The 11,361-nt window shown below is 34.1% G+C and overlaps 1 protein-coding gene across 1 annotated transcript; it reads right to left on the bottom strand.

Moving 5' to 3' along the window:
- Window positions 1-311: 311 nt before the first annotated feature.
- Window positions 312-4,273, bottom strand: LOC114719284 (TMV resistance protein N-like). The gene is made up of 5 exons (XM_028904762.1): window positions 3,728-4,273; window positions 1,531-2,641; window positions 1,160-1,432; window positions 661-1,075; window positions 312-319 (listed from the first exon to the last, which is right to left on the bottom strand). The coding sequence occupies exons 1-5, from the start codon at window positions 4,213-4,215 to the stop codon at window positions 312-314; spliced, it is 2,295 nt and encodes a 764-aa protein (XP_028760595.1). The 5' UTR covers window positions 4,216-4,273.
- Window positions 4,274-11,361: the final 7,088 nt, after the last annotated feature.

Raw genomic sequence — 11,361 nt, 5'->3', positions numbered from 1 at the left:
AACCAAAGAGCAACTTTTGGGAACTTATCACGAATCCAAAAAGACATGGAGCTTCCTCGACTATAATATTCAAGCCATTCAGGGATTCTTTTTCCTGGCAAAACAAAGTTTCTTTTCCCATTTCCAAGGTAGAATGCCTGCAAATTACATATAATACCGTAAAATGATAAATAAACTGTAAGTACCCAAGGAAGATCATTAAGAAAAGATAAAAGAGGAGATAGACCTGATCCAATACTCTTCTTCTGGATGACGTAGACAAAGACGTGCAACCTATGGCGCTGAATGTTTCCAATTTTGGTGGCATCTTATTAATTTTCTGCAATTGCACGCAATCATCCAGCAAGAGATATCTTAAATTCTCACATTCTTCTATGCATGCTGGAAGAGTTGTGAAGCTATTAAACCTTAGATCTAAATGTACAATGTCAGGAACACAAGAGAGACAGAGAGCAAGAGAGTCATTTGTTAAGTTGCAATTTGAGAAACCGAAATGTTTTCTCAAAGACACGGTTGAGTTGTCTTCTTTTTCTTTTCCTTTGGTCAAAATGATTGAGCAGTCTGAGCTTGCTTTATTTCCACCATTGCATTTCTCGAAATCCTTTATCTCTTCACAAAAATTTGTTGTTAGGTCCAATAGGTTTGGCAACATACAAATACTAGCTGGTAATTGCTTAAGATCAGGACACGCTTCCATGTTTAAGCTTTCAAGTCCAACGAGGTTGCAAATTGAAGATGGCAAACTCTCAATGGCCGTACTCTCCAAATCAAGTGTCTTCAACTTCTCCATCTTGTCTGATATCTCAGGAAAACTTTTAAGGCTCGAGCAGCCAAAGAGATTTAGATGTTCAAGGGATGTTAGCTTAATACGAGGGGGTAAAGTCTTCAAGTTTTTGCATCGCATAGCACTCAATCTTTTGAGTTTACCCAAGAATCCAAGGGAATCATGGATTTTAGTTAAGTTTATACAACCATCAAGCCGCAATTCTGTTAAATTAGGGACTTCTGACAAGTCTTGTATTTCGCTCAAGACTTTACAGTTGCTAATATTCACGCGACTTAAACTCTGTAATTTCTGCAAAATTGAAAATGGAAAAAGAAGTTAGATAAAGAAAATAAAAAAAAGCGCTTAGTTTTAAGAGTACGTATATAAGCATACCTTATCAAAAAGTTGAGGCACTACACAACTATTGGACAAATCAAGATGGACGACTTTTGTTGGATGAAAATTAGATGGCAAATACTTAAAAGGGTACCCCTTCCATTCCAACACACACAGACTATTTGGGAGATATTTGATGCCTTCAGAAAAGCTTGCATTCTTTATGACAAGCACTTTGAGCTTCTTCATCTTCTTGAATGCCTTGCCATTCCATTGGATTTCTTTATCTTTCGGTAAGTCAAGAATTATGACTTCAATTTCATCAGTGCCCTTTAAAATGAAAAGCACACAATAAATGCCAAATTTTAAGTATACAAAAGTCATATAAATGTAAGAATTAAACAAAGTCATTTGTGTTGTGTTTGCACCGTGTTATTTTGTAAGACATCAAGAATGTCTTCATAACACCATAACCTGTTGCGTTTCCCAGGCTCTTTTCGTGATTGTTGCCGAACAATTTCTTTACCCATATCTTCAATCAAGTCATGCATTATCACACGATCTTCTTTAATCTTTATTAGAGATTTATCCGTCAACACATTAATGGCATGTGTTGGTTCAACACCACGAAAACTCATCATCATATTTACGACATCTCCCAACTTCTCACCATTAAAGAAACAGGCCAAGTCAAGAAAAATTTCCTTATGCTGTTCTCTGCTTAAAGCATCATAGCTTAATTTAAGGACTTTAAAAACGTCTTCATCAGGTATTCTTTCATATTCATCTAATGCAGAAGTCCATTCATCAACTCTTTTATCACACAAGTTAGAGCCAATAATTTCCAAGGCTAATGGAAGGCCACATGAATATTTTATGGCACGATTCAGAACATCCTTGTAATGATCTAAATCCCCCGTCAGCCCTTTAAAGCCATGCCTTTTAATTAACTGAAGAGATTCATCAGCACTTAACCCCTTGACATCATAAATTCTTTGGATTCCCCGACTTGCTAGCAACTGTTTATCCCTTGTCGTGATAATGATTCTACTTCCCAGGCCAAACCATTCACAGCTTCCAGCTAATGCTCGTAATTGCTCCACTTTGTCAACATCATCAAGAATTAAAAGAATCTTCTTGTTTTGGAGCCTATTCTTTATTATTGAAATTCCTTTATAGAAATTACCCAATTTGAGTTCCTTCTCTCCCACCAATTCACAAAGTAATGTCTCTTGAAGATGTGACAAGCCATGCTTGTAAGAAATTTCTCTAACATTAGAAAGAAAACATAAACCATCAAAACTATCAGCAACTGAATTATACACAGCCCTTGCAATTGTTGATTTACCTATTCCACCAACGCCACAAATTCCAACCATCTCCGCTTCTTCATTGGACCAAAGATTTAAAAGTGAGATTACTTCTTGCACTCGTAACCCAAGACCAACTGGATAATTGGTAACATTTAAATGAGTGTGATTAATCTCGGCAGAGACTTTGCGAGTAATCGTCTTAATATGCTCCCGTTCTTTTGTAATTCTGCCCAAAAAAGGTTAGCCTTTACTCAAACCAAAAACATGGTGATAGGCTAGTTATAGAATGAAATGGAATGAGAAAGAGGATAAAATGGACAAACAATTTTCCAGATGAGAAATATCTCTGTATGACTCGGAATCACAAATTTACAATTATGAATAACAATATTTTTTGCTAGGAATTATGAATAACAATTTTAAAAACACATACATATTCCATATTTGCTATTGATATTGATTATACAAATTAAAACGTTTTGATTCCTGATAATCAAGATTGATCTCGAAAAAGCTTGTTACAGAGTTAGTTCCCAATTCCTAAGGAGATGCTTAAGGAAATTGAAACTCCCTAATCATTTTGTGGAAGTCAATGGGTCTTGGTGAGCACGGCAGAACTGCAAATCCCATGGAAAGGGAATAAAGCGGATTCTTTCAAATCCTCTAGAGAGTACCCAATATCACCATATCTTTTTGTTAAAATTAAAATATACTTTTTCAGTAATATATTACATAAAAAATAAAAAATAAAAAAATTATGAAAACAAATAAATAATAACATATATAATATATCTGTTATTTTATTAATTTTTTGAATAAAAATATTAATTATTAAAAATATTTTACCACAATACGAAAATTAAATTAAAATATATAATAACATATTAAATTATATACATAAATATATTTATATATATTTGTGTTTTCATTCAAAATATTATATATATATATATATATATATATATTAGGCTACCCATCGGGGCGTTTCATATTTTCAATCTTGTTTATGGATCATTTCCTCTTTTACCCTTTTTTTTGGGTTTTCCAACCTCCTTTACAGTTTACTTATTACTAATTAATTTACACGTACTCGTAAAAATAGTTTAAAATATTAATTTTATCATAAAATTTAAGTGATTTCTGATTTTATCATCATTCACTGCACTAAATTTCAACATCATATAATTACACTAAATTATCATAAAATTTTATTAAAAAAATTAATAAACTTATAAAAAAAGTCTTATAATAAGAATAGAAAGAGTAAAAATTTGGATGAAAAGTAACACTAAGGAAAGAGAGGAGCAGGTACCCAGGTTGAAAATGCCAGCCTGACAAGTCAGCTGCTTGGGACAAAGCCCACCTCCACTTCTGCAACTTCTCATCGTTTCCTTCCAATCTGTTTTGTAGATCAGCCAAAGCTTGTCCGTAATTCCCTCTCTGACGTCGCACATCCGATGGATTCACATGATAAAACACTGAATATACCAGCCGACTTTCTTCTTTGAAACACTCAATAATCTGGACAAGTTCATCCAGACAGAAGGTTGAGGTTGCATAGTTTTGGGAGAAAATTATGATGGCTATCCTGGATTCCTTGATGGCTTCAAAAAGAGACGGTCGGATTTCTTTGCCTGCATCAAGGGATTCATCATCAATGAAGGTCCGAATCCCTCTTTGACGAAGAGCCTCATAGAGATGACCGACGAAAGTCAGGCGAGTATCTTCTCCCCGAAAGCTTAAAAACACATCATAACTCCATCGGTGGGTGACGGAAGAAGATCCTGCTCCTTGCGCCATGATACAGTAATCTCACGGATCTGTGAACTTGTAGGTTTATATTAATGTAAGTTGCCAACAGCAGGCTTCCGCGAAGGATCTTCACATTTCCTTTTCATTTGGTGGCGCTCTGAAAATAATATAAAGACGAGTGCTCAATGGTCAAAAGCAAAACCAAAAAGGGGAAAGGCAAATTCATCTCATCAGATAAAATCGACAATGAATTTCAACGGACCAGAGGAACTCGGCCCTGCCTGGCAAACCTCTTTTCCAGCAAGGGGGAATGGGACTCGAATTGAAATGAGGGAGAACACCAGGAAGGGAAGGAGAGGGAACTTGGTGAGATGCAAACACAGAAGAGAAAATAAAAATAAGCTGAATCACATCAGAGCTTCCTTGATACAATTGGTTGAGCTAAAGTAATGAAATTATTTGATTTGGTCGACAACAACTCTCTATGCTTTCGGTGCTGATCAGTCAAGCGTGACCCAAACGACAGTTCCTTTAGAAACAAAGCAGAAAAGAACAAATATCAGTGCAATTATTTCAAATTTTCTTTTATTAATTAGTTGGTAGCTTCATTTTGTTACTAGCCGGTCAAAAAGGTAACAAGTGGATTACAGGCTGTTAAGAATTCATTTGTACGATTAATTTTTAAAAAAATAGTTATCACTAAGTTTTAATAATAAATTATCATTTACTCTTATAAAATTTGTCATTATAACTTATTTTATTGTCATTAAGACTTGGTAATCATGATTTTTACTTGGGATTTCGTTGCAGTCCTCCCTAATTCATTTGCTTATTTGCTTGTAGGACCTGTTTCCTAACATCTTTTTACTTTCTCCCTCTCATTATATTTGTATTTCACCGTAAAAAATTTAAATAGGGATGGACACTGCGTGGACATAAATAGTTGTATATTACCTCCAATCTTAAATATAAAAATTAGTATAAATTTTTTTATTAATCTTAAATATAATATTTCAATTTAGTTTATTTTCTAAATTTATAATTTTTTTCTCCAAACTCTCCTTACACATATTAAGGATTATTCATTAATATAAGAAGTATTTTTCAATACAAATAATTATATGAGTATTTTAAAAAAATCAATACATATTTTTTATAAAGTATAACTTAACTAATTTTTTTAATATTTACATATTAGTAGTATTTTGTGTGGAAATTAATTATCTAAGCATGCAAATATCAGAAAGGTTCCGTGATGAAGTCATCTTTTAATTTCCATCCTCTCTCTCCTTCATCTTCTCTCCTTTCTCCACCAACTCTATGCTTCTTGTCTACGCCGTGTTACTTTCATTTTCTTCCTTCCACACTCAAAGTACATTTTCTTCTTCTTCTTTTTTGGTATTTTAGGCCCATCCTTTTCCTTGTTTTTTCCTTATTATATATTTCTTCTTCTACACTTTAGGCTTTTAACGCTAAGACACGAATCCCGCTTTGATGAAGAGACTCGTAGAGATGACCGATAAAATTCAAGCGAGTATGTTCCCCTTAAAAGCTAAGAAACACGTCATAACTCCATCTCTTCGCCATGATCCAGTAGTCTCGCAAGTTTGTGAAGACCGAAATGAAAGTTCAACTTGTAGGGTTTGTATTAATGTAACCGTCCCTTAGTCTTGCATAGTTTCCAAGAGCAGGCTTCCACGAACGTTCGTCGCATTTCCTTTTTCATGTGATGGCCTGGCCCTCCGTAACGCGTATATATGAAAACAAAGTGCACAATAGTCAAAAGCAAACCCAAAAAGAAAGGGGTGGGACAAAGATAAATCACATCATCAGATAAGATCGACAATGAAATTTTCATTTTTGTTTTCGTAAAACAGTCCCGTTGATGGGTTCAACGGACCAGTGGAACTCGCCCCCGTCTGGCAAACTCCTTTCCAGCAACGGGGAATGGGACTCAAATTGGCATCAGGGAGAACCCCGTCAAAGGAAGGAGGGGGAACTTGGTGATATGGAAACAAAAAGAACAGAAAACAGAAATAAGCTGGTAATCATATCAGAACTCATCTTTTTAATTTCCATCCCATCTCTCCTTCATCTTCTCTCCTTTCTCCAACTTTGCTTCTTGTCTCCGCCGTGGTCTTCCATTTTTTTCCTTTCCACGTTCAAAGTACATTTTCTTCTTCCTTTTTGGCATTCTAGGCCCATCCTTTTCCCTTGTTTTTTCTCCCCTTATCATATCTTCTTGTACGCTTTGCGCTTATAACGCTAAGCATCACCTTCTTTCACATGTAGCCACCCCCTCTTCCTCCATTTTCAGCTTTGGTTTTTGGACCATCGGAATTTATCAAGACCATGTTGACCATTTTTTACCAATATAATTACATTCTCAGTTTTGCAGTCAACCAAAACGGATCGGTCACCGATTTGCTAGTTCATAAAAAATCACCTGTCCAAGTAGCCAATCCAATCTTGTTTCTATCACATTGCTATTCATGAATAAGTTTCCATTGAGTTAAAATTTACGTGGGTGTTCTTGAGGTACGTAGACCAACGCTAACGAGTAAAGCTACAAATATAGACACTCGCACACGACTTAAATATAATTATACGCATACATATGTGCACATGTTGCAGTATCATTTATTAACAATAGAGTATATTTGTCCGCTTGTATTAACACAAGTCATTTACACACACGTTCATGTGAACTTTTATGTGAACTGTCCCCAAAAAATAAACCATCATTCATATGTAAACTTGCGCAAAAACGTCAACTTTCCATGAACATTCCGAAGCACGCATGGCATAGATTAGAAGACAGATCACCTAAGTAATATATTGCATCAAAATGAATGAAAAGTTACATGCTCAACATGTTAGCAAAAGAATGCGCCGTGAGTATGAACGAGAATTGAAAAAAGTTTAGAACCAGGAGCATCTTTAATGCACAAATATCACAGCATCAAAATTTCCTGAACACAACATACCCCATTAGAAGAGAAAACAAACAATTAGACATGAGGATATTTATATAAAATTTTAGCACCGAGTAGCCTGAGAAATGCAAAACTGATTGTTACCAGCAAGATGAATTAGCTGATAACAACAAATTCAATCTCTATTAATCCTCTACTTTCTTCTTTTTGTTTTTCTTTTTCTTGGCCATTTCGGCTGATTCTTCTTGCTCAGCATGCTTTTTCCTCTTTTTCTTCTTTTCTCCCACATCCGCATCATTGTCTCCATTCAACTCACCATTCTCACTAGATTCCTTCCTTTTCTTCTTCTTTTCCTTTCCCTCGACTCCATTGTCATGATCCTGAACTGCATCTGCATCCTCTTCGTTCTTCTCCTTCCCTTTCTTCTTCTCTCTCTTGTCTTTGTTCTTACCAGCAGAATGCTCCTGGGTTCCATCTTCAATTTTCATTGGCTCCTGTTCAGTGTTCACATCTGCTCGCCGAGAGTAGAGTCAGCAGCAGGATTATGTGTCTACAAAATACAGTGGAGTCAGCACTCAATGAAAATTGATGATGCTTATGTCGTTAAAGCACTCAATTAAACTAGGTCCTAATTGATTTGTAGTTTAGGATCGACCTAGGTCATTACTTCCAAGGAGCAATTTATGGGTTTCTTTAGGTAAAAATTTAGGTGATAAAAAAAATAAAATAAATTGGACCTAAACTAAAATGCAAAATTCTAATTCTAAATGCAAGATGCAAATGCCCTAAAATATGTATGAAAATTAAATTAAACTAAATGAATGCAATGCAATTTTTGGGGGGGTTTTTTAAAGGAAAATAAAGATAATGAATAAAGAAAATTAATCAGAAAGCAAAAAAAATTAAGAAGTGAAAATTGAGAAGTTCTCTTCAGGTAAGGTAAAAGGGACAACTTAGGATTTGCATGGATTTAACCTTCATAACCTTAATCAGTTGATTAGACCAAAGGAAAGTGATAAGAGAGTGAAATTAATAAACTTAATTACCTACTTGAAACAAAGGGAACCCTCAATTTCAAAAACCCTTAAACTATTAGAGAACTCATAACAGTATAAGGTTGGTTGATTAAGCTTATTAAAACCAATGAAAAATAACTCAATTAATTTTGGAAATTATGTTTGAAATTATCCAATTAAACAATTAGACAATTAACCAACTTAATTAAACAATTAAGAGGCAAAAGAACCCAAATTTTGCAATTCAAACCACATTGATAATTAAACTCATAATGAAAACTCAATTATAAATTCAATTAGCAATGCAAAGGTTCTAAACATAAATTCCAACAAGTATCTCAACACAAATAAAATCCAAATATCAATTCAATCCAAGAATAAAATTGACAATCTAAAACTAAATTGTCTCAATAAAAATACAACTTAAAATCATTTAAAACTAAATAATTTTAAGTCCTTGAATTAAAAAGATAAATGGAACATCACTCCCTTGTGGTCTTCAAGTGCTAGCCCAAGGCTCAAGTCTTTTCCATGCTCCTTCCAAGTTGCCTTCCAAAGAAGCTTAAGCTTCTATCAAAATGTCTCCTCCTCCAAGGTTATTAGATGCCATAGCCATGAATGATAAGATGTAAATGGGAGTTTGGCCGTGCAATGAGAAAGGAGAGGAATGATTGATATTGGTGGGTGCGGATGGATTGATGATGAATATATGGGATAATAGTAGCTCGGAAGTCAAAGACGTTTTGTTCTCTTGTCACCGTCCAATGAATCAAATATATGAGGGGATATATATATGATATATGGTGTTGAATTGTCCTCTCAGATAAGAAAAATATTTTGATGGAAGAAAAGGAAATTTTTATAAATCTAAAGCTCAAGCCCATTAATAATTAATTGGCCCACTTGATATTAGCCATTGGATTGTTCTTAAATCCCAAAAAAAATCTTGCACCATTGGATTTCCTATGTGCCCCTTTCTTGACCTACAAGAATTTAAGTATATTCATTAATGTAGATTATATCCAAATATAATAAAAAATTAAATATTAAATCTGCACAAAAATTAGGCAAGAAAGTACAAAACTTTCTAAAAATAATCTTTCTAAAAATATGAGACTTGTTTCCAGAGAAATAGGAAAAATTAATCCCAAGTCAAAATAGGAAATCACAAAATATCTATATTTTTAATCCAAAATCTCAATTTTTATGCAAAATCCAAAAATCAACCAATTAATCCAATAATGCATAAAAAGTTCATTTAAGCTCAAAATTATCATTTAAATCCTAAATTAATGTGGGATAAAATATATAAAAATTGGGCTTTATCAATTCCCCCACACTTAGCCTTTGCACTCCCGGGCAAAGCAAATGAAGACCAAAGAGCAATAAGAAAAACAAAAGAAAATCAATCAAAAGTGAATGTTCCAATCGCAAGAAAAAGCAAGTCAAAGCAATCAACATCTTTCTTATCCAAGTAATCTTCTCATGAATCAAGAAAACAAACATCATGGCAATTTACTTGACAAAAGAGAATCTAAGTCAGAAATCCCTCACCAAGGTTAATGTGTATGTCACTCATCACTCAAAAGTGTATTGGCTTGTGTTTACACTCAAAACTATCCTACCCAGTCCTCTTTCCATAGGCTTGACAAGAATCTAAATTCTCTACCAATCATAAAGTGATTACAAGCATAAATCAAAAGGACTTTTATTAGGTCGTAATGGGGCTAAGGTAAAGAAAAGAAAGGATAGAGTGTTTGGAAAAACAAATGTGAACATCTTAGGAAATGAAGAGAGTCAATAAAAAAAAATATATAATGGAATGCAAGAAACTAAATTAAACTTGAATTGGGTCATTCTTCTTCTTCTTTTTCTGCTTTTCTTTTCTTCTTTCTTTTTTTTTCAGCTCTTTTTTTTTTAACTTTCTTAGGCCGTTATATATATGCTCTTTGATGCGAACCTTCATATTGGTGATACAAAGGCCCGGTTACTCAAGCATGGATAACTCATTGGCACTAAGATGCTACTAGCACACTCATAGTCCTTACTGGCCGTTTGACGTGAAGATCAACATTGGTGATGAAGATCCCCGGTTACTAAGCTCAGCTTAAACTAGAGGAGCGGAATCTTATTACAATATTTTTTTCCTTTTTCCAAATTGACCCAAACCATAACTCCAAATGTGTTCCTCCATCCCAGCACATATAATATAACACTCTTCAACTCCTAAGACATTCAAAAAGGGTAAGATTTTTTTTTTTTTTTTGGCTATGGGTTAAGAGAAAAAAATGATGAAGGCTTAAAAGGGGTTAAGCAAAGGATAAATGTAGAAAAGGGTAGGCTTTTGGCTTATCTGGCTAGAAAAATTAAAACAAATGCCTTTATCATCTTTATGAATGCAAATGCACAAATTTGGTCTCAAACAAGATTCAAGTCAAGTTCTAGATCAAGGAAAGAGATAGGGATGTACACACATGAAAAAAAGAAATGCATCAGGCTCAAAACCTCACTAGGTACATGATTACTAGCTTAAATTCACCTAAGTCAAATCCATTGCCACTTAGTTTATCCACTCAAGACATGATCGATCACTTTTCAAATCAAGAATGCATCATACTTGAATCACTTCAAACTTGCAATCTTCACATTCAAAATAAAACAAACAAACAAAAATTTTGAACAGAAAATTTCTTTCTTTTCTTGAAAATAAGAAACAAAAACCAAAGTAAAAACCAAAATATTTTTCTTTTCCTCATTTTAAAAACAAAAAACAAAAACCAAAAATAGGAACAATATCCCTCCCCCACACTTAAACCATGCATTGTCCTCAATGTGAAATGCACATCTAACCAATACCAACAAGTAATGCAAATAAAAGAGAAAGGAAGGAATACGACCAGATGAGCAGAAGTTTGAAGACCCAAATGAAGCAGTAGAGTTGGCATATCTCTTTTGTCTGGTGGCAAGTCACATGAAAGCACCATTGGTATTTGCTTTTGATGTTCAAAAGACATTATCTCCTTCTTTAAGATCCTCAAAAAACGCTTTAATTCAAGTATGGAAGGTGTCTGGATAGGAGGAATCAATTCATATACCTGCACAAAACCATGACTCCAAGCAATATCCTGTCTCGTAAAAATATAATCAATAAACTCAACAAACTTTTTAGCAATTAAGGAAGATCCCAAAATAAATTGATGAAAACAAAGACTTGGAACTCCCAAATATTTTGAACAACCCAC

The sequence above is a fragment of the Neltuma alba genome, unplaced genomic scaffold, assembly GCF_004799145.2.
Source record: "Neltuma alba isolate B1F8T4 unplaced genomic scaffold, ASM479914v2 tig00011902_pilon, whole genome shotgun sequence".
Taxonomy (NCBI): Eukaryota; Viridiplantae; Streptophyta; class Magnoliopsida; order Fabales; family Fabaceae; genus Neltuma; species Neltuma alba.
The sequence above is the reverse complement of the archived record's forward strand: the minus strand, read 5'-3'. Positions and strand labels throughout refer to the sequence as shown.

Excerpts from the sequence above, each read along its gene's own strand:
- LOC114719284 (XM_028904762.1), bottom strand. The coding sequence starts at position 4,215 with ATGGCGCAAGGAGCAGGATCTTCTTCCGTCACCCACCGATGGAGTTAT. Across the intron at positions 2,642-3,727 it reads GGCTGGCATTTTCAACCTGG|AATTACAAAAGAACGGGAGC; the intron begins GTACCTGCTCCT and ends TTTTTTGGGCAG. Across the intron at positions 1,433-1,530 it reads ATGTCTTACAAAATAACACG|GGCACTGATGAAATTGAAGT; the intron begins GTGCAAACACAA and ends TTCATTTTAAAG.